At 39.2% G+C, this 22,627-nt stretch overlaps 3 protein-coding genes and 1 non-coding gene across 6 annotated transcripts; 2 read left to right on the top strand and 2 right to left on the bottom strand.

Annotated features, from left to right (window-relative positions):
* The first annotated feature begins 370 nt into the window (after window positions 1–370).
* On the top strand, window positions 371–12,580 carry uspl1 (ubiquitin specific peptidase like 1). 2 transcript variants are annotated; one of them, XM_051400711.1, is made up of 9 exons: window positions 371–536; window positions 1,591–1,747; window positions 2,514–2,636; window positions 2,750–3,716; window positions 5,825–5,935; window positions 7,231–7,360; window positions 8,427–8,552; window positions 9,523–9,683; window positions 10,346–12,580. In XM_051400711.1, the coding sequence occupies exons 2-9, from the start codon at window positions 1,622–1,624 to the stop codon at window positions 12,184–12,186; spliced, it is 3,585 nt and encodes a 1,194-aa protein (XP_051256671.1). In that variant the 5' UTR covers window positions 371–536; window positions 1,591–1,621; the 3' UTR covers window positions 12,187–12,580. The 2 variants fall into 2 exon arrangements, with proteins under 2 accessions (XP_051256671.1, XP_051256672.1); XM_051400712.1 differs by having other exon boundaries at window positions 383–536; window positions 1,591–2,226.
* Window positions 12,581–13,515: 935 nt separating this feature from the next.
* trnae-uuc (transfer RNA glutamic acid (anticodon UUC)) lies at window positions 13,516–13,587 on the bottom strand. Its single transcript has one exon. It is a non-coding gene; the product is annotated as a tRNA-Glu (tRNA).
* A 1,122-nt stretch (window positions 13,588–14,709) lies between these two features.
* alox5ap (arachidonate 5-lipoxygenase-activating protein) lies at window positions 14,710–18,101 on the top strand. Its single transcript, XM_051400748.1, has 5 exons — window positions 14,710–14,953; window positions 15,072–15,153; window positions 16,733–16,803; window positions 17,637–17,718; window positions 17,794–18,101. The coding sequence occupies exons 1-5, from the start codon at window positions 14,887–14,889 to the stop codon at window positions 17,954–17,956; spliced, it is 465 nt and encodes a 154-aa protein (XP_051256708.1). The 5' UTR covers window positions 14,710–14,886; the 3' UTR covers window positions 17,957–18,101.
* An 84-nt stretch (window positions 18,102–18,185) lies between these two features.
* Window positions 18,186–20,275, bottom strand: LOC127363816 (mesenteric estrogen-dependent adipogenesis protein-like). Of its 2 annotated transcripts, none has more exons than XM_051400746.1 (5): window positions 20,059–20,275; window positions 19,814–19,914; window positions 19,330–19,445; window positions 19,078–19,245; window positions 18,186–18,983 (listed from the first exon to the last, which is right to left on the bottom strand). In XM_051400746.1, the coding sequence occupies exons 1-5, from the start codon at window positions 20,229–20,231 to the stop codon at window positions 18,969–18,971; spliced, it is 573 nt and encodes a 190-aa protein (XP_051256706.1). In that variant the 5' UTR covers window positions 20,232–20,275; the 3' UTR covers window positions 18,186–18,968. The 2 variants fall into 2 exon arrangements, with proteins under 2 accessions (XP_051256706.1, XP_051256705.1); XM_051400745.1 differs by having other exon boundaries at window positions 19,814–19,950; window positions 20,059–20,274.
* Between the last annotated feature and the right edge of the window lie 2,352 nt (window positions 20,276–22,627).

Here is a 22,627-nt window from a genome sequence, read left to right as displayed (position 1 = left end):
TATTATTATTATTATTATTATTATTATTATTATTTTTTTGCCTACTTTTAGGCTGTTTATATATTTAACTTTTAAAAACATGACATGCAACGTTTATATTCCCTTTCTAAAATGATGCCTTTGAATACAATAAATAATAATAATTACTTTGGCCAGTTACAGTTCATTAACAATAAATAATAACGTGATTAAATGCACCTTGTGTTATAAGACGTTCACGTCCTCGCACTGGTTTTAGTACTGGTTTAACTGGCACACAAACATACAGTACCAACATGAACAATAACTTGAACACGAGATACTGCAGTTCACTTGAACTACCGAGTGGGGGCCGGCGGAACCATTGTTCGTGAGCTCGGGGAAGACAAAGGCCGCGGCACAAGCGCCGGCGAGCGGAACAAGAACGTTTGTCACACGAACTGGCAAAAGGCTGCACATGGACTCTCTCCGCAGGCAGGGATCAATAAATACAGCACAGGTGGATGGATCTCGCCGATCAGCGTCGTAATATACAATATAATTTACATTTGGTGTCGGTACGTATATTTTTTATTCACGAAAACTGAAAGTAAAACTCCGTAGCGACTAAAATCAGCTCCCGGCTGATCGGCTAAAGTGTTAGCATGCTAGCCGCCAGGTCCAGAGGCTTTAGAGTTTAGGTTGGTGCGTGTAAGCTTGTCAGTGTGTATCTGTATATCTGCACAGTACGTCTGGTTTTTAAAATAAGTCATTATAGACTTAATGTATTAGCTAGTTAACGAGGAATGTGCGTTATATTCTCACATAATTCTGCTCCCAAATGGAGTTTGAGTTGAGTGCATTTGATGTACTGTATTGGACTTTTAGAGCTGCCTCTACTCTCACTGTTCACCAGCTTTATATGTTGCCCTTATGTGCCACTGTCTCACAATGTGCGCTAATTCTAACACACAATTACTAACGTTTTGCGTGTTGTTTAATCAGTTCAATGCGCAGAGACCTTCAGCAGAGTACTGTAGCTGGTCTGGTGGCCCCACGTGTGAGTTTTGTGTAGGAGATCAGGGAAACTGCTTGGATCCTGGTTTATTTCCTGATATATTCTGGATATTAGAAAAAAACAAAACCAAAAAAAAACAGTTAATGTTGAAGATACTCTTAACCTTATGTACATTTGGACTAATTTAGACCAACGTGGAGTAGGGGTGGACAGTATGAAGACAGTCTTGTACGGTGACACATACAATGTGATGTTTTCATTGTTTTCCAGAAATTCAAATTAGGGGTTCTTTTTAAAAACCCTGAATAAATAATAATAAATACCCTGATACAGTGAATTGAATACCTAACAGATTAAGGTACTTTATAACATAGATTCAAACTTTTTGCTCATCGATTTGCAACATTGCCTGCAATATAACTGGGAAATGAATGGAACGAAAAGTTATTACTGTACAAACAACATTAAAAAAAAAAAGTCTTTGGCAACAAATTTCTATTGTCTCACTATCAACCTATGGTCCAACTCTAAAGTGGAGTGCACCTTCATGTACCTGCGTAACCCTTTAGGCATTGAGTAACATGCCCTATGTGGTGCATTATTTTTCTCCTCAGCTCCTCCGTAGGTGGGCCAGGTCGCAGTGACATGGTAGTATTTGTTGAATGGAACCGGACAGCTATGGACCAGAAGAGCAGGAGTGGTTTGCCAATGACTGGTGAAGACACTGGTTTGGGGGCTTTGGCCTCACCGCTGGCGGGGTATTTGGGAAAAGTCAGTAGAGCTCCTGTTTTCCTCTCACTGTTGTCACTTGCGCAAAGCTGAATTGAATTTGAAAAAATACTGTGACTGGGCAGTACCAATCCAAATTCAACCAAAAAAAAAAACCCAACCAAAACACAAATGGAAATCTTTGGTAGTAAAAGGCGAAAGTTTTTGGTAAGCTTGATGCTTATAATGATGTGTGAAGTCAAAGACTGATCTATATAAAGTATTGTTCTCTGAGAAACTCTGTACTACATAGAAAATAGTTTTTTAAGTTTATCTATTTTAAAGAAACCAATGGTTCAATATCACTGTTTTTTAAGTTTCATGTACTTGCCTACTGATTCTAATAAAATTCCTCTTCACATGTGCCATTCAGCCGATTTCGATGAGCAGAAATCTGCAGGCAAAGTAAAAAAAAAAAAAAGCAACCATTAAAATCTCTTTCAGCACTTCTTACTCTTACTTGTATGCTCCACATCTGCAAGGTAAATTGAGTAAAACCTTCCTTTTGTTACTCTAATGCATGTGTACTGAAGAACTGAAATGTGATTAGAAGGAAAGAGAGAAAGATGCTGAAATATGGCAGTGAAAAAATATATATATTATTTATATATATATGCCGGCTAAAATTATATGTTGAAACTTAGATGTCCATATTTGCCTGTTCTTTAAAACTGTTTAATATCTTAGGTTCAAATGTGAAATGGTGGGGAAAAAAAACATTTCTCTGGAGCTCTATATTAATCATTATTATTCCTAATGCTTTTTAAAGGTTCAGGAAAGAGCTGCTTCACTCGAGTATTGTCCCTGGTGCACTTCAAAAGGCTTGACTTGTGCTCTGTGCTCTTACCGCATCAACCTCCAGGAGTCAATCACCCTCTGCACAAACCCACAGGTAAGTCTCAGTACTGCTTTTACACATACACACATCCAACTACACAACAACCATGCTTCATGTTGTTTTGTGCTCGCTGCCTCGTTAACCTTTCCGTTTCCATTGCCACGTAGTGCCTTTTCCCTCTGGTCAGCCGGCCCTTGGAGGATGTTTTGGCTAGCTTGGAGCCCGTGGAGCCCACTGTTGGCAACAAAAGAAAAAATGCCTTGGCAGTGGAAGAGAAAGAGTTGATTAAACCTGCCCCCAAACGTCTGCGATCAAGTGAACTTGACCGCCTTGGGCCACAAAGGACTGACACACTAATCAGCCAAGCAGAGCACGGTGCTGTAAACCTTGTCAGTAATGGCCAACATGCAGCACCCAGGACAAATGGTGAAAAGGTAAATGGATACCACAGGGATTCTCCAGTTGCAGAGACAGCAGGGTGGGAATTGCCAGAAAATGAGGATGATGTTCTGGAAATGGAGCCAGAGAATGCTGCTTCTACAGATGGTTTTGTTCCTACTACATGCTCGGCCTCGGGCGGACACCTGCAGTGCTCATCAGACGCCTTGTCGACCGCTGATGGGGATGATCCTGCGCTCTCTCACTGCAGGGCTCTTGGGATATCAGAGGTAGACGATGACGTCAGGCAGGCGAAGAGTCTTCCTGAGGCGCTGAGGAGATGCTGTAGTCCGGACTCCAATCGGCCGTTTTCAGCAAACGAGGACGTTTATTCCACTGAAATCAATACTCCTTTGCCTCAGCACAATGAGCTGACAGCACTGACGGGGCAGAAGTCACTGGCTGTAGACATCATCACGTGTAAGGATGTAGGAAGCATTAAGTTAGAAACGGAGAATTTGTCTTCTACCGCGATAACAGAGCTCGAGGAACTCGTACCTGTCCCGAATCAGCTTTTCTGGAAGAACAGCGACAACCTGTGTTGGCTGGACTCACTGCTTGTTGCTTTGGTGAACTGTAGGAGCTTGAGAAAGTGTAAACCTAAAGATGAGCCTCAGCGGCCGTCTGTTTGGCGGCTGATGAGAGGATACGAGGACATTTGTGCTGCCATCCAAGTCCACCATCAGCCTGACGGAGGTAAGTTAAACACATAATCTGCAGCGTTTCTGTGAGTGTAATGTAATTTAAACAGATTGTTTGAACTGTAGTGTTTTTATCTTGTAGTATTGTATCTACAATCAACAGGAAGTTTAATATTTATTTATTTAAACTACTAATAGCACTTAAAGAGTAGAGCCAAATTTAGTTTCTCTCTCTCCGTACCTATAGTGGTACCTAGCCATGCGTTGGTTTCAGTTGCCTGTTTCAGGGCCCAGTTCTTCGTACGCGGATAGATGACTTAACTTCAAATTTGAATTGCAACTGTCGGTCCTTAAAAGTCCTTAAACCCAAACCTACATATTATGCTTATTAACAGCTAGCTGGATCATGACCGTGACGTTTTAAGGTGAACCGATTACAGTCATTTTCAGATACAAACGATTGCTTTTGCTGGAGGGATGGTGACTTTAGATGGGAAGGTGTTGATTCTTGAGAAACCCTTGCTGTGATTATAAATTTAGTTTATTTATTTATGTAATTTTCACTCTGAAGAGTTAAAAGACTTATAAATACACAACAAAATAAAATAATAGCCTTAAGAAAAACAACCCTAAATAGAAACATATGAACTCAATTAAAACTTTGTGTGACATTATGATGGGGTTTTGTCATTATTGTTTTTTTTGTTTTTGTTTTTTTTTCAAATTTATAATTTCCACTTGCATTATAAACAGTGTTCACATGGATGGACATGAAAAACAATATATATTTTTTGTGAGTTTATTTATGGGTAAATTGTTTTATTTTATTATTATTATTATTATTATATTTTTTTTATTCTTTAATTTTTTTTATTTAACCATGCAATCAAATAGCTTAATCTTAAAACATCACTCTAATGTCCAACCTCATTCACTTATAATGAATTTTATAACTAATGAATTGTGGAGACCAGTGTACAACAAAATAGCAACAACACAGGAACGTGCATATGGTTAGACTTGTGTGCATGACTCTATCCTCTAATTCATCCTGGGAGGCTTCCCAACACCCCCTACCTTGTTTGACTGCAATCACGTGATCAGCACTCACTGACTGAGTCAAATGAATCTCTACTCATTTAGCCGTTGGTTTATTTCAAAATAAGAGCGCAGTCCACCACTACTCCAGACAACGTCATCCGGGATCAAGAAAATAATCCTTAAACTGCTTTCATTGAAATATTACTTGAAAAACAGAAATACTACCTACCTGTACTGTATTGGGATGGTGGCTTTATGTTTGACAGGTGGATACATCAAAGCCTCGGTGCATTAAACTGCAACAGGCTGCATTAGTAGATAACACAAGGGTTCACTCACTAGTTTTTTTGTTTTGTTTGCAAGAAATGAAAATATTTCTGGACTGGTCTTGACTGTAAATATAGCACTGTACAATAACAAAAAACTGTACTGACAAGCCAAACGCAGGGGTCACTGCTACAACTACACGTGACATCACATCGTCACTTCATGTTCAGTATTTGTTTTTTAGGACGAGAAGGCGTCCTAGAGCTGATGTTGAGACACAGTGCTACTCAGTATCCCCAAGTTCACAGCCCAGGATTGCAGTACCACACAGGAGAAAGTCGTGTAGCCCCTGCCTCGCTCTGGAAACACCAGCAGTCTTCCAGTAGAAAACCCAGACTGGTTTGCTAATTATGCCAGTTCGCCACAGCTGTGGAATTTGCGTTCTGCTACTCGCCAGTGTTTCGGTTTTAACGAGTGACCCCGTTCACTGGCACTGAGTTAACTAACCGGCCTAAAAGTTATTAGGCTGAAAGTCGGCAGTTAACGGAGTCAGAGACCTAGGAGGCCGGAGGAGGGAGAGTGCAGGTGATTATAACAAGCAGGTACTGAGATAAAACATCACGCTGTACATCTTACAAAGTCATTTGTAAACACAACATAAATGGCAATAATACAGCACACCTGCTGTAGAGTCACCATAAATGACCGCAGGGGAAGTTTTTTCACTGCGACAGCCCTAATCCCAATGTCTAAAAGGGATTTTAAGTTAATTTACTGGTGAGTATTTCCTCATTTCTACTGTATAATGCAATGCTTTTGTGTGCGGTTTACTTATGTTAACTTGTTTCTGTCTAGATGGTGTTGTGAGGGTGCCGAACCATGTGCTGCAAAAGGCCAGTGCAGATCTACAGAGGCTCCGCATGTCCATCTTTAAACTACTGCAGCCCAAGCTGCACTGCAAACTGGGTAAGCTCAGACACTGAAGACACGCCATTCATCAGCCTGAAACTAAAATGAATTTCAGTGGGAAAAATTAGGGATGATTTAGGAGATTGTTGGTTAGTGTCTACTTCCATTGACCCCATAGTCCCGAGATGCAATTTGAGGCTTTTAAACTGCAGATGTAAGTTTTCACATCCATCAGCAGCATACCAACATCGTACCAGTTCAAGCTAGTGGCAGCCAGAAATTAGTGTGACAAAATATGAGTATTATCAAGAGATTTTCTCTCAGTTTGGTGTGAAGAGTGGAAAGTAGCAGAGCCTTAGAATACACAGATTAAACAACTGAAAGCCTGATATTAAAATTTGACATCTGATGACGTTAATGATACGAGTCAGTTTCATAAACATGCCTGGGACAGCATGGGAGAAACACAAACCGACTGTGTCACACAGCTCCAGAGAAGTTGATGAATCTAAAGAAATAAAATATTGCTTTTAAACTGTATTTCTGTAGCCACCAGCAACTGAACCAGTGTTAGATCAGGAACAATATGCAAATTGTGGCAAGCTACTGTGAGCAAGGGAGAGATGTCTGAGCGAATGCTTTTCAAACTCAACAACACAAGGCTTCCAGAGCCCCTTGAGCCTTCTGCGCACGAATATTAGATTTAATATAGCTTAATGCCACTTTTTTTGCCAAACAGAATACAATGACAAAAATGGGTATTTAAAGGAGTAGTCTGTCCTTTTATGGCAAAAATCTTTTGCAAAATGTAATCATAGTTAATATACAATGTGGGGCTCTGTGTAAGATTTTCAAACGGCTGAAGTGCTTGAATGTTTTAGTTTTTCTACATTGATGTATTATGCTTTTAGATATTTGGCGTCTTAGTTGCTGTGTTGTGAATCTCTGTTTAGTATCCAAAGCAAGAATTAATCCTTCAAAGCAACCATTATCATCTGATAATGGTTGAAAGCGACGGGTCCGTACATGCAAACCTTGAATTTTGCTCCTCTTGTTGCAGCCAAATCTTTACATTATATGAAAGTGGGGAAAGTTGCTTAGTTGTTGTCATTCTTTGCATGCTGAAAATGGAGATGGAGGCAGAGATAGTGAGGAAGGGGGGTGTTTAGATACAGGCTGAAGAGCCATATTCATTTTCAAGTGAGCTCATTTGAGCTCTAAAATTTAGCCTGTATCTCACCCACAGATTAAATTCTTTAAAATGGCCTGGGAATGGAGAGTGTAACCGCAGCATCTGTCAGCACTCGTACCTGTGATGTTGCTGTAACTGCTGCATTGTTGTGCTTTTTCAGGTCAGAGGGAAACTCCGGTATTTGCCCTGCCGCTTCTGCTTAGGATGGACTCTTGGGTGGACCCTCTCTTCCAAACGACCTTTCACTGGGAGTTCAAGTGCAGTGAATGCAAAACTGCCACAAAAGAAAGGTATGTGATGAAATGCAAAATACCACACGTCGGACTTGATTTCACAAAAGCGTTTTTGTCTTTTAGAAACTTGCTTTAGAGATTAAAAGAGCAGAAAGTAATTAGGTTGAAGGTAATCATGTTGGAAACAAATACATGACTCACTATAGCAATTGGATGATGTCCCACTCTGCCTCAGGTCATTGAAGACAAGTTGGTATAAATTCCTTGTAATTATTAATTCCTTCCTTCTTTTTTTTCTTGAATCTCTTAGCACATTGTCTACATTTATCCACAAGTGACTGTGAATGGTGGATTGTTGATAGATATCTAGTAATGGCTTCAAACTCAGTTCATTAAGTTTTGGTAATTAGTGTTGTTTGATGGAGGAAAAAAACATGTCTAGTAAAGCCTTTTAGGAGCTGCACAGAACTGCAGGAAGAAGCTTTGTCTTTTTTGCTAGTAGCAGATAAATATTCTCTGCAGGGGAACAGTGCATGTTTTAGTAGTATGGTATAAAATGATGCTACCACAAGTCAATTGTGATTCTACAATGGCTGTACAAACCCAGGTTGCTTTTATACGTGTCTCGTTTGGAGCGGTTGATTTCGAAACCAAACCTCGATGTGGTTCATTTGGGCATATGTGAACACGGCAATCGCACTCGGGTGTGGGACAAAACAAGCGGGCTGAGATCATCAAGAAAGGGTGTGTCCACTCTGGTGTGAATCGTTTGTGGTGTGAAAGCAAAACCAACCAAGCACAGGATTTTATGGTTGCGGATATGTGATTCAAGCATGATTTCTGAAGCTAAACTTCAAATGAATCCATCTGTTCCATCTGTTCAGGAAACGATCTTACAACTGATCTGTGAATGTATTTATTTATGCAAATCAATTGGTAACAATGTATGCACCTGATTAACAGGTCAAAAGCTGTTAAAACTGCTATGCCCCAAATCACTACTGTACTGTCAAGTGTGAATGCACCCTTAGACGCACAATTCTTTTTCTGTTTTTTTTTTAAATACTTCACCTTTTTGTGAAGCTGTATACAACCTAAATGTATTTCATGCTGTACTTTTCAGGGTTATGAAGACTCTCCCCACCTTCACAAATATTTTGCCTGATTGGCACCCACTCAACGCTGTTCACTTGGCCCCGTGCAACGTGTGCTGCAAGAACAATCAGAGGAGGACTATGATGCTGGAGAGGTAAGAATCCAACTCTTAATGTTTCTACCTTAAGTTTAAAAAAAATATATATATATATATTTAAAGAGGTTTCACAATGATTAGGCTTTTTTTGAATTTACTAATTTGATCATTGTATTATTAATTAGAAATATTATAAAATATTAATTTGCTTAAAATCTGACCACAATAAGCAATTACACCTACTCTTTGGAAATCTGTAGCTGTTGAAGCAGGGGAGCGCTAAATTGATTAGTATGTCAACAACAGATGTCCTTATAACATACACTATTGTCTATTGATTATATCGGGCCAAAGTTGCTTTCTTAATGTCTACAGATTATCCACAAGAGAGTGATATAATACATTTATTTCCAAGTTCAGCAGAAATCTGCAGGATAACAACAACAAAAGCTGCGCTGCCACAGTTCCACCACATATTAACTGATTAACTTTAACTGCCTACAGATGTGGAGCCAAAGCACTCTCTGTCTTAATGTGGCTGTAACTGACCAGGGCAAATTAAATTGCCAATTAATTATTACCCAACACTGAAAGTGTCTGTAAAATTACAGAATTATCTTTAAAAGTCCACAGTTTTATAGTATTTTTAGATTAAGTCCTACTAAGGCTGGGCAGTGTGGCCTGAAAATAAAATCTCTAAATTGTTTCACACCACATCATATTTAGGTTTTTTTAAACTACAAAAGGCACCATATGTTTAGTGATGTAAAATACCACCGCATCTGTAATGTCTTATCACTGGGGCCCCTTCTTCTCATATGGGATACTATGGGAAAGTCATTCTACATGTTTTGTGTATATTAGTGAGTTGAGCAGATTGGGGCTTGTTTGATAAAGTCCTTAGCTTTTTTTGCATCATTTTAAAACGCATAATTGATTTAATTGATTTATCACCCACCTGTAAGTCCTCCCCAGGCCTTCACTTTTCCATCCATCTAACCAGACTCTTGCTTTGTGTTTTGTTTAGAGTACCTCCAGTGTTTGAGCTGCACTTTGTAGAGGGGCTTCCTGACAATGATGTCAGAACCTACACCTTCTCCTTCCAGGGAAAACGCTACTCCGTCACCACTGTCATACAGTACAACCAGCAACTAAAGCACTTTGTCACCTGGATTTGTAATTCTGATGGTAAGCATTTTAAGACTGATTCTGCATTGGTTGTGTTACCTTTTTTCACTGATATGACATGTAAACAATATTTTTACCCCTGACTTTGCTAAAATTTAGGTCAGTTGATTAGTTTGCTATGGCAGACTGTTTTGCATGCTTTCATTTGTTGCCGTGTTTCTACATGGATAACTGAGGTCAAATGTCTGAGAACTAGTTTGCTTCTCTTTATTAATCCGTAAGCTACATTTGCATGTGGTGTAAAACCACATACACTGGAGCTCATAGTTGAGTCACATGAAGGTTGATATCTTTTTATTCCTCCACATTGTACTTTGCCAACAGCGCATTCTGCTGGACAATCCATGCATTGTTAAACAACAGAAGACAACAGCCTTTTAGGGCCTGTTTTATTTTCATGTATATAGAATGTATCTATGGCTTGTCAGCTGAGGTTTTACCAATATTTGATTAAGCTTTCCACATTTTATCTGTTGTTATTATTTATTATGTTTTGCAATTGTTATGCTGCTCTCTTGGCAAAGATGCTCCTGTTAAAGACATTATTAGTCTCAGTGAGGCAGCTTATAAATAAAGCTGTTTATATTTTTCATATAAAATGAACAGATGAGAATTGTAGGTGATTTTCTCATGACCATGTGTTGTCGTTTCTGTTCTTACAGGATCATGGCTGGAATATGATGACTTAAAACATCCAGACTGTAAGACTCATCAAAAGCTTCCGGTCCCTGCGCAGGAGATCCACATTGTCTTCTGGGAGGTGGAGGAGGATAAAGAGCCTCAAACCCATTCTCCCTCCAGCACTTTTGCTGAATCTGCCCCATCTAAAACTGAGATGAACCCCTGTCCGGGAGACAAACACTTACTAGAGGATGAGCTGTTGGCTCACACTCCAGATCACTCTCTTCTCATGTCTCACAACAACACCGACATCATCTGTGCACTCTCGGCATCTGATAACAGCAGCAACATCATGGACACAACGGTCACAGCCGGTGTTGATACATCAATAGGTTCCACAACGCTGCTCGACACCTTCGAAGGCCTTACCCATAACGACATAATTACTCTCACACTTGTGGAATTAAAAGCTGATTCAGATATACAGCCCGGAAACAACGACGGACAAACTCAGGATTTAAGTATTCCAGGCAGGAATGAAATGCTTGACTCTACACCAGATAGCTCCTCCGCCCTTATTGGTAGTGAAATGTCTCAAGGTCCTGATGTTGAGCTCCCCCCCACTATCTCCAACTCATCTGAAACTGACAATGACTTGTCTAGTGATCCTACATTTGTGCCCGGTGGCAGGGGAAGGAGAGGGAGAGGGAGAGGGAGAAGAACTGGCAGAGGCCAAACCGCTAGCAGAAAAATAGGTAAAACGGCAGCCTCGTCCAAAGCAGCTCCGCATATTTCACCACCTGCCTCTTCTGAGCCATCCAAAGCAATCAGTAACAAACCTGAGAGTGCTGTTCCTGCTGCTGCTGCTGCTGCTCAGGATAACACGCCACAAGTTGAAACGACACAGCAACTTTCCCCCGTTTCTTCTACCGACACCACACGCCTGCCCACTATTCAGAAAACTCCCACAATGCCACTAACGCTACATCAAAACACTCGCTGGTCCTTCTTGCTCAGCAAACACCCACTGCATCAAATTCACAGGCCGACTGATAAACTCACCCCCGCGCCGGTCACACAAGTAAAGCCCACTCCTGTCTCTCAGTCTACCCCCAACCCTGTGAGAAAACAGCAGATTTCTGTAGGAATCTTCCCCAAACCGCAGCTCAAGACAGAGGAGAACGATGCTCTCCCGCTAAAAGCCGCAGAAATGTACGGTGCGTTTGGTGCGAAGAGCCCACTCACCCCGAGTCCGCCACTCCCATCCCCTGCACTCCTCAACGGCAAATCTGTAACTTCCAATCACCAGAAATTATTAATGAGCACTACATTGGTGTCTGGTACACCACTTCATATGCCTGGAGCAAAGGGGATCCCTGAAATAACCTCCGCAAAGAAACACATCAGCCAGTCCTCAAAGGTTCCTCCGGGTCTTAGCGACACTGAAGCCCTTAGGTACAAGCTGATGAAGAAGCTGAAGGCAAAGAGGAAGAAGCTCGCCAAGCTGAATGAAAAGTTAGGCCACCAGGGGAGAGCCAGCCTCCGACCGGACAGCACTGACCTGGGCTCTCCTAACACCGTCACCTCCAGCACCTACGACGGCTCCATCTGCGATGACTTCCTCTCGGACCTGCTCTCCCCGGCAACCACAGTCAGCAACCTTTCACCAGACAGCACCGACTTCCTTGAGATGCTTGCCGGTGGGCAAGATGGAGTCGACCAGCTGGACTGTGGAGCCGTTGGTGCAGTGTCACAGGTGAACACTTGCATGAACGAGCCCAAGACAGAAAACTTCCTGGATGACTTCCTCTCGCAGGCTGTGGCTCACAGACCGACTGACATGGAGACCGAGGCACTCAGTGGACTTGAACTTTTCGTTTAGGCTGTGGTGGGTGGATACTGTCTGCAAGCTCAAAGCACAGATGACATTGACCTTGATTTTGTCATCATGAGAAGATTATGCAAAATTGATTCCACATGAAGATCTCTTGGTGTATTTATGTTGCTATTAATTAAGATGGGTTAGTTAAGTTTGTATGATAATGCAGACAGCATGGTGAACCATGGATGAAATTTGTAGACTACATCTTGAACCTTTGTTTTTTTGCAACTTTGACACTTTGTAGTGTATATACTGTATGCAACAAATGTGTTGAATGAAGCCATCGTGTTTACAATCAGCTGTTTGTTTTATTTTGGGAAATGACTTGAAAATTCTCATAAATGTTTTTCTGTGTAATTTAATAAATACTAGATGACTCTAGTGTTGTACCGAATGTCTGAATTGTTATATTTAAGACAAAGTGTGTGCTGTTTTCCCCTCAACCAGCTTCCTCCATAGGGAAATGAAATGTGAATATAAGCATTTCCTATGACACATGTGAAAAAAGTCAGTTTGAGAAGTAATATTTGCAGAATTTACAGGCTTTTCCTCATTCTCTGGGACTCTTAAAATCAAAGAAAAAACATACAAAAAAACCAAAACATACATATAGTTGTAACTATACTATAACTGTATAGTTACAACTTGGTGCACATAGAAATTAAAACCAAATACAGTAGATCTGGGAATTTGATGTGAAAGCAAGATTACAATTTAAGTAAAACAAAGTAATTGAAATCTCAATTAGGACCCATACATTATTTCTTGTTGGTGCAATTGTGTTTTAATTGAATTATCTCCTTGAACAGAGATTAATACAGTCATAATATATACTATTAGTGTTGTTGTTGCTACTGTTGTTGCTGTGCGTCTCTCCCCCCCAACTGGTCCATGCAGATGACCACCTACCTAGAGCCGAAGGATCTGTCCTAGGTCTGCTCATGGTGGTGCAGTTGGGTCTCTGTAAATGTTATAAGGAGTTCGGTCTAGACCTGCTCTATTTGAAAAGTGTCCTGAGATAACTTCTGTTATGAATTGGCGCTATACAAATTGAATTGAATTGAATTGAATATAAAACACAACTACTGTAGTAGTAGTTTGTTTTGTTTGGCTTTAACCATACCCACATTAATCCATTTGTTTTCATAGATGAGATAACCATCATACATGTGTCCAAGAGCCACCTAGTGGCTTTTCTGTGATATGGCCACCAGTGAGTTCTGTCAAGCTAACCTTATAATTGTTAGTTACATACATGTACCTGTATATAAATAAGGTTTACAAGGCCCCATAACGAAACGGGGATTATTTTGTAGATCAAAAGAGTCGTTCCCATACCGGGAGTCGAACCCGGGCCGCCTGGGTGAAAACCAGGAATCCTAACCGCTAGACCATATGGGACGCGTTAGGACTTTCCATCGGTATTGTTTTTGGTATAACCAATATAGGTCACTAAACGGATAATCTGGTAGAATTTGAGTGTGGTTGGTTTCACAAGACTCCTGCACTATTTACACCCTGTAATCTACCATCACGTTTAGTCAGTGCTATTTGAATTTGTAAGTATGCCATGGTAATTATTATAGACTTATGACAAATTAATATATTGATCACATTAAAGAGCAAATAATAAATTAATTAACTAATTTTGCATTTTGAATTACATTTCAATTAAATTTAAAGTTTAAAAAAATAGGATTAAATTGGTAATTTAATAATCAGATATCCTTAATTGTGTCTTTATAAGATTAATTTATAATTTAATTTTGAAAAAGAATTGCAAAATAGATTTTTAAAAAGCATTTATATCGAAGTTTTCGATCAATCAATTTATTGTATCTTTTTAATAATAACTGAATATGAATGAATACTGCAACAGTTGGAGGAGAGGATAGTGGAGTTAATGGATTAGATAAGATAATTTTGTACAGCTTTTTATGTGTACAACATCTGTTGGATTCAGTTGTGGAGAAATGAAAGTTAAACTGTACAATCACTGAGAAAGAAACAGCAAAGAGGAAGCTGCATTACCATTCAAAGACACATGCAGGTGCTGTTTGACAGTGGCTAGTCCAAATCGGAATAAATCAGCTTGTAAATAGCTATATTTTACTGTATTTACTGTTTTTCACTCAAATTCTTTCTCCACTGCAGCAGGCATTTTGACTTGTCATAAAAGACAGAGCAGAGGTGTAATTAATAGCATTAATGACCCATTAAATGATGGGTTTTCTCTACAACGACAGGTCAAAATGCCTTCTGTGAATACTTATATTATGGCCCATCCTGTCATATAAATAGTATTAATAGGTCTGTGATGCACTGAAAAGAAATACTCTATAAAGGTCTCTCAAAGAGCCTCTATCTGAGAGGGAAGAACACAAACATATACACTAACAGTGATGTATAGTTTGTGTATAATATAGTGAGCATTACACAAACACACACACAGAGGAAGTAGCGGCTTGTTTGCACCCCTCAGTATTAACACAGAGCATTTATTTGCATAAAGAGGAAGCCACAAACAAGTGTGCTTGTGGGATGTAGGTGGGATGGGGGAGTACATAATATCATAGAGGGACAGATCAGGTTTATGCTGTGTATCTCGCTGTAAAAGGCACACTTCTGGACAGTGAAAGAGAAGCTCTGTCACCCTCAGCCTCTCCATCCACCTGCCACTGTACAGCCTGAACAGAGATCATGGACATCGTGGTGGAAAACATCTACCTTCTGGTCATCGTCACCCTCATCAGCGCACTTCAGAACGGTGAGAGAAAGCAAGAAGCCTCTTCTGTTGAAAATAGGAGTCAATCGTAGTATTAAAAATCTGAATGTAGTAGTTAAAACTGATGTTGTGGTGACATTAATGATGTCTGTGTTTTAAGCATTCTTTGCCCTGAAGGTAGAGAAGGAATGCAACTCTCAAAATGCCAAATCATCTGATTTTGAACGGGTTTCTTGTGCCAAGTAAGTGCCCCTTCTCAATTACACTCACTCTACCTCACTTTCTCTATGACAGTGAAACACTGTATGGATTTGTGTTATTTTTGTTTCACTCATAAACTTTCCATTTAGTTAGTTCATTTCCTCAACATTTTTCTCCCATTGAGAGGCTGCCCTCATTTGCCTGAGCACTCCCAGATAGGGTTACTAACTGGTACAGAGCTCATTTGAATGCTTGCTGGGAAAGCGACAAAAGCTGTAAAAAAAACATTTATTCTTCCACCCTCTCAACAAGGTGACTCATTGTCATCTGTAGGCCGTATTCAAGTTACAGGTGTGAAAACTGCTCGTACGCTGGCAGTCTGTGGCTTATGGATAACTTGTCACATTGCAATCCAGGGATCGTGTGCAACCTAAAAGCAAGCTTGTTTATTAACTGTTATAACAAAAAAAATGTTATGCTCATTACAAAACCATATAGCACATAAAAGTTTGCCAACTCAAGATTATCTAACTCCTTTCAAACAATAACTCAATTAATTGATACATTTATAACTATTTTGTCAAGAGAAAACATTCTCATGTTTGTCAAATGTCAGAATTTGCTGCCTTTTACTGTTTTCTACCATTGTAAGTTAAATATAATTGGGTTTTGGACTGTTAAAATGGGATTTTTTCACTTTTTTTCTTCAGAATTTTATAAATCACACTATGAATTGGTAAAAAATAGTTGGAAATAATGAAGTTGCAGCACCGATATGATAGTGCTTCATTCTTAGATGTGCTTTTATAGCGAGGCTAATGCTTGAAATTCAACTGACATACCAGCTCAGTCTAAATCGCCCTATTTGTCCATGAGCAACAATTCACTTCCTGTTTTTAGAAGGAAATATCTGAGCCACATCCTGTCTTGTAGATAATGTTGAAGATTACAAAATGAATCACATTAGCCCATAAAATGTGATGCAAATGCTGAAAGTTCAAATATAGCCCGTCTTTTTTATTACACTATATATAATTCCAGTTTAAAGGTTAGTGTGGACATGAGTTATGAGCAGTTTGAGCAAAGACTTCATTTTCTTTCTCAGATTGTTTACTTTCTGAAGAGGTAAATAGAGGTAAATATTACACAAGAAAATTGCCCCAAAAAAGGAAAATAATTTTGTGTAACATGCAGGGTTGTGAACTACTATTCTGGTGTTCTCTGGATAACTCTCCTGACTTGCGCGAGACTGGAAAAGCTTTGAGAGACATGGTTCTGTGCAACACACTGTACTGATTATTGCAATTTATTGCAACAGCCAGTGCGTGCTCACTCGGAGAGTGTGGGCTCAGTTTTTCCTGGCTTCCCATTTCAACTTTGTTCCACCAACACTCAGAAAGCCACAGTGGGTTTTGTAGCTCATGCACTGTTTCATCCATCAAATCTTTTTACTATTCACAGCCACTTCTGCTCTCCTCAGTTTCAAAACATTTCCTAACAGCCATGAAAGACGGTCTTTGTATCAGCCATCACACTGACGGTAACAGATTGCTTCATAGTGTGTCGTTGCAGGTAACTTCCTTGAAATGTGCTAATTACACGTATTTATGCTTCTTCCAGTCGTAACTGTATGGATGCTTATCCCACTTTCCTGGCAGTGATGTGGTGTGCCGGTGTGTGTCTCAGTCAAGGTAATCATTAATCAGTTTCTGGATTGCCAGAAGAACACACCCACAGTAAATTCAACTTAGAACAAAGACAGGAAGACATTCAAGAGTATTTTGTTCTATATAAAATTGATTACTTAGTAACATGTTCGGGAAACAGAAACTTAAGAACTGCACATAAGCAGCATATGGCCAAAGGTATAAAGGAATGATTGTTAAACCTCTCCATTCCAACGTGTTGAAATATTGAATTTACTGACATACGATTTTAAATTAAATAATAAATTAAAGTTCAAAGTCAGTGTATTGTATTTCATCTGCAACATATTTACACTCTAAAGCCAAACACCTAGTTGATAAAAAACTGCCATAGCCGACAGAAACAAATACTGTACATTTAACCAACAAAATAAACTCACATGTACACAAAAACATGTATATTAAACCCAACTTTCACCAATTTGTTTCGAGAATATTAACTTATATACTATAATTTATCAGCAGGAGCCCTTTAGGTGTATGTAAACACTTACTCCATTTATTGTTTCCAGCTTTAACAAGAGACTTTTCTATTTTCAAAAGAAGAGAGCTGTTCTGGTATATGGTAACCATGTTTTAACACATTTAAATAGCATATAGAAAAATAATTTACAGGAAGTCTTCTTAAGATAAATATACACACTAAATTTGTACTACATTGCCATATGATAGATGCACACTAACACTAACAATATTATTATATGCTGCATCATTAAGACACAAAGAAACAATACCCATATACCTTTGGCCATACAGCGTGTTATGGAACCACATGGAGGTTGTACTCTATTCATTTTCTTTTTCTGTCGTCTGATTAGCTCCTGCAGCCTTTGCTGGGATCATCTATGTTGTTGTCAGGCAGAAGTACTTTGTTGGATACATGGGGCAGACCTCTCAAAGGTAAACAAACACAAGCGACCTATAGTATATTCTCTGTAGGCGTTCATTTAATACTTTTTAAATTTTCATTTATAGCACCCCCGGCTACCTGTTTGGAAAACGCATCATCTTCTTCCTGTTCCTGATGTGTGTCGTGGGTATCTTCAACTACCTGCTGATGCACCACTATGGCAGCAATTACAAAGAATACGTAGAAACCATCACCAGTGCTGCAACTGCTCTTCTCCTCATCCCTTAGTCCCTCAGTGTGTGTGTGTTTCACATCATGGCAGCAACACATGCCTGCATTTATCTGTTAACTAATGAGATATGTATGAAACTGATTTAAAACTCATAGACATTGTTGTAAAAGAGAATAAAAATAAAAGCTTCTCATAAACAAATGCTGATTCTCATAAAATAATTTGTCAAAAATATGTTTCATTCTTGTTCCTACAGCTGAATGTTTGAAGTACAAGGAGCAGAAGCCTTTTTGAGGATTTTAATGTGGAAATTGTACTTTTTTGCAGTAAAAAAAACAAACAAACATAGACACACATTATTGTTCCAAGCACACAGTATCTTCGTAAATGTCTAGACGGGATCTTCAAAAAGGTCCAGTGTGTAGGATTTAGTGGCATCAAGCGGTATAGTCGCTTCCACCTCCACCTCCAAGGGCGAAGCAGAAACTATGGGGGCCGTGAAACTTACAAAAAATGCAAACGGCCCTCTCTAGAGCCAGTGGAAGGCGACCCACGGCATCTGTAGATAAAAACGTCTCATTCTAAAGTAACGAAAACACAACAATTTTTATTTTCAGGTGATTAAACATACAGATGAATATTATATTCAATTTCTGCCAATAGATCCTCCTAAATGTCACACACTGGACCTTTAAGTACAAAAGTGTACAAATCTTTGATTCTGCAGTAGAACATATTCAACCAATCATACAACAGTTATAAATCATATAAAATGGGTTTTTAAAAAATCCATTTCGACACAGAATCTTCCTAAATAATCTTCATGGCATTCAGAATTTCCATGTAAGTCCTTGTTAGTGGTTTCCACCCACTGAACAGTAGAAATATCTGGACCCAAACAGCAATTATAAAGGTAGTTCTTGCAGTCCCAAGAGGTAGGCTGTTCCTTCACCTGGCAGGTTGGCGTACCACCATTCGTCTGCTGATCAAGAAACTTTTTTTTGAGGAAGCAGACTCCCATCAAAAACTGAACGGATAAACTCGACTTGCTCTTCATCCACCGCTGGCTCATGTCAGTCTCAACTGTAACAGATAAGAGCAGAAAAGACAAGTTAGAAAAGGTGCCTGTGTACACTCACAAATACGGAAAGGGATAAGAAGAACAAGTGACACTGACCTTGAATGTTCTTTTGCTGAAGCCAAACCAGAATGGGAAGTCAAAGAGGGCATCAGAATAATATTTAAGAGTGAAGGTGGCATCTCTCCACGCATGTTTGACCTGTATTAGTTTGTCTGTTGTGAGGTTTTTTGCTGCCCAGCTCTCCATTAGTTCAGTCAAGTCAATCTGAGAAAAAGAAAAGTCATTTCTCAATCAACTAATAATCACACACACTCAACTACATAAAAGTGACCATAAAGTACTGCTTACATCTACCACGTAGCTTTCCCCAGCGACAGAGGAGATGGTCCAGTCCAGGCCTCTCTCCACCTGCCACTTGATGAAAGGATTGTTGCCATCGATGGACACCACATACCGCTGCAGCACTGATCATTCATGGGGAAAACGTGGAGAGAGAGAGAGAGAGAGAGAGAGAGAGAGGCAGAAAAAGATGAAGTCATGTGCCATTAAGTACTGTGCTGTCATTGTAATTTTCTCCACTCCACCCTTTTTTGCAAATGTCTGGAAGTTTAGAAGCCAGCATGAGTCACCCATGGCCAACCAAACAGCATGACCCAGTTAGCAGCCCAGAGCTGAAGAGTACACACTGGGTTCAAAAATACAGGCTGAAAAATGCCAGTGGTGCTTTTGAAGAGCTTTTTTTTTTTTAAACTGTGTAATTACAACAAATTAGACTTTGTGTAACCAAGTCATGCTGACGTCTTTGCATTGTCCATAACGGGTGGACAGTTACCTCTGGGTTCATTGGCTGCCTTTTTGCTGGTCACTGAGGAAGTTTCTTCGCAGGCAGACACGAGCAGATAGATCCTCTTGGACAGCAGACTCTTCCTGGTGCTGGTGTACTCCCAAAGATTGTGCGTTTTAATTTTCCTGTTTCATCAAGGCAGTTTAAGATTAATTTCTTTGCATGTGAATATATATATATATATATATATATATATATATATATATATATATATATATAGGGTTTTTCCTCACCTTCCCAGCGAGTTCTGGAAAACTATGTTCCCTCTGCAGGAGTCCGAGTCATCGATGAGCACCAGGCTCCTCTCCGGATCGCTGTGGACCCGGTATCCAGACCCGAGGACCTCCACGGAGAGACCGGCCGGAGGATTCTCCAGGAACTCTTCTACAGGTGTCACTGTCACCATGCTGCTGCTGCGGAGGGTGCTGCTGTTTACACTGAGCGGCTCACGTGTGCAGCTTTAATAACGCCCGACCACCGTCAAGCTACAGGCGTTTACACAATAAGACTTCCGGTCTCCTTTGGCCAAAATAAATCCCATTTATGTAGCTGTGTTGTTGAGGAGCAAAGCATTAAACACCTGCTGCTTCTGTCACATATATGTCATCGTAATATATTTAATAATATCCTCCAAATGCATTCATTAGCAGTCATGATATGACATGAGAAGTCAATTAATCTTTTAGAGGATAAGTCGGTTGACAGACATTTAATTTAGGCTACTGCAGTTTTGAAAACGTATTAATTGTAAAAACAAACAAAAAAAAATAATTATAATTATAATAATGAAAAACAATTAATAAGAAAAACTTTAATCAAGCAAATAAACTTTATATAATTGCATTAAATATAATATCTTTGCGGCTTTAGATATACAAAACAAGACCAAATACTTCAATCAACTAATTTGAGAAAATAACTTTATGTTAATAACGTTAACAAACTACAAAAGTAAAGATAAAGACCCAAGTCAAGGAAATGTTGCTCATTTCAAATAGGATTGTGCTTTTATAATTCAGATGATCTACTTTGTTGATGTGGAGTCTGAATAAAAACAACATATACAATATTTGTAATGTCTAAGATGTCTATGGTTTCCTATTGATTTTTCCTTCCCCCAAAACTAATGATTGTGCTTTTAATCTGAAGACATATGTAGTTACTTCCTGTTTCATGATACAGATAGGCCCCTATGACATAACTCTAGATACTTGATTATTAGCTGATCAAAGCTCCTTGATCATCTAATAAATGAGAAAGTCAAACAAACTGAAAAACTGTATTGTTCCATACATTAAAGTTAATGGTGCTGGAATGTTGACTTTATGGGACACCACTTGAAGGCATCATTTGTCCTCATGTTTGGAAATACCGGAATAAGAGGTGGACTCTTGAACTCCAGCACCTGGAGTACTGAGTTCAAGATTTATGAGTCAGTGTGCTGCATCTTTGTCTTTCATATCAGCATTACAGCAGTATTTGCTTAGAACTTGTTTTTTGGATGAAAACATGGATGTACTGTTGCTCAGTTGTGACTTATAGCAGCATGTCCCTCTTCACATACAGTATTTACACTTTCCTGCTTCCTCCAAGCTGCTATAGAGTAGGATAGAGCCTTTCTCATTTCTTTTGGTACAGCTCACTTTATCCCCACAGAAATGTGAACACTCACAACTGTGGTTTCACAGCAGAACCAGCCTGTTTAATTTTTTGTGCCCAAGAAGTCCATGCTTAGACTCTGTGGTCAGGAGACTGTTGACTCATTTGTTCTGGATGTCTCCTTCAGTCTGCGAGGCCTGCAACAGAAAACATGTCTCCTCTCTGGATATAATACCTTCTCATATAAGACTGTAAAAAATACATATTAGGAACAATAAATAATGATGGTTTGTATTGTGAACTGGACACAATAATCATAAACATGTGCACAACATAGAAACAATAAAATGTCTTTCTCCAAACATAACCTGTGTAAAGCTATTTGTTTGTTGTGTAGTTAACCTCTGACCTTGCTGTGGATGGTAGACAGCTGCTCTCAGATCAGTACAGCTATTGAAGTCAGTGCGGCTTTTGATGGTCTGCAGGATTGCAGAGGTTTGTGGAAAAGTAACTTTATGGCGTAACGCATTACCAAGTTCAGTGTTTAACAGCTGGCATCTATCAGCTGTGTGCAAACTAAGTTATGCAGCGCACATGCTTGTTTGAAAATCTTGTTAATTTACAACTCCCATGGATTACTAAAAAAAACTCATGACCTTTAAAACTTTTAATACGACAAAAATGTATTAAAATCATGAGCACAAATAGCACAAGTGTCAGAAAGCTTTGCACTGTGAAGATAAATGTCTTCAGCTCTGGAAGGATGGAAAAAGGCTGCATGTTCATATTTGTGATAGTGAAACTAGAGCTACTAGATAATAACCCTGTTTATAGACTGGAAAGGAATGCAGTGTGATCTTTATTATACAGTTTTTCATCAGTGGTGGAAGAAAAGGATCTTTACAGCGCTGTTAAAGTACTCATTACGCAGCAGAATGGCCTCTGTAGGTGTAATATTATCCTATAATACTGGATTATTAGAAACCAATATGTAAACAACTTTTAATGTTGTGGACAAAGTGGAGCCACTTTAAATACTGGGTTGATAAATATATATTAAACGACCTTATGGGTAGTCTAATATATATTTATTAGACAATCATATTTGAATGTAAAATGACAAAATAATAAAAACAATAATTGTCTTTGAAATGTAGTGGAGTAGAAGTACAGTATAAAAATTACATTACTCAACTAAAGCTT

Source organism: Dicentrarchus labrax, unplaced genomic scaffold, assembly GCF_905237075.1.
Source record: "Dicentrarchus labrax unplaced genomic scaffold, dlabrax2021, whole genome shotgun sequence".
In the NCBI taxonomy this organism is placed as follows: Eukaryota; Metazoa; Chordata; class Actinopteri; family Moronidae; genus Dicentrarchus; species Dicentrarchus labrax.
Note: the sequence above shows the minus strand (reverse complement) of the source record. Positions and strands in the feature narration are given on the sequence as shown.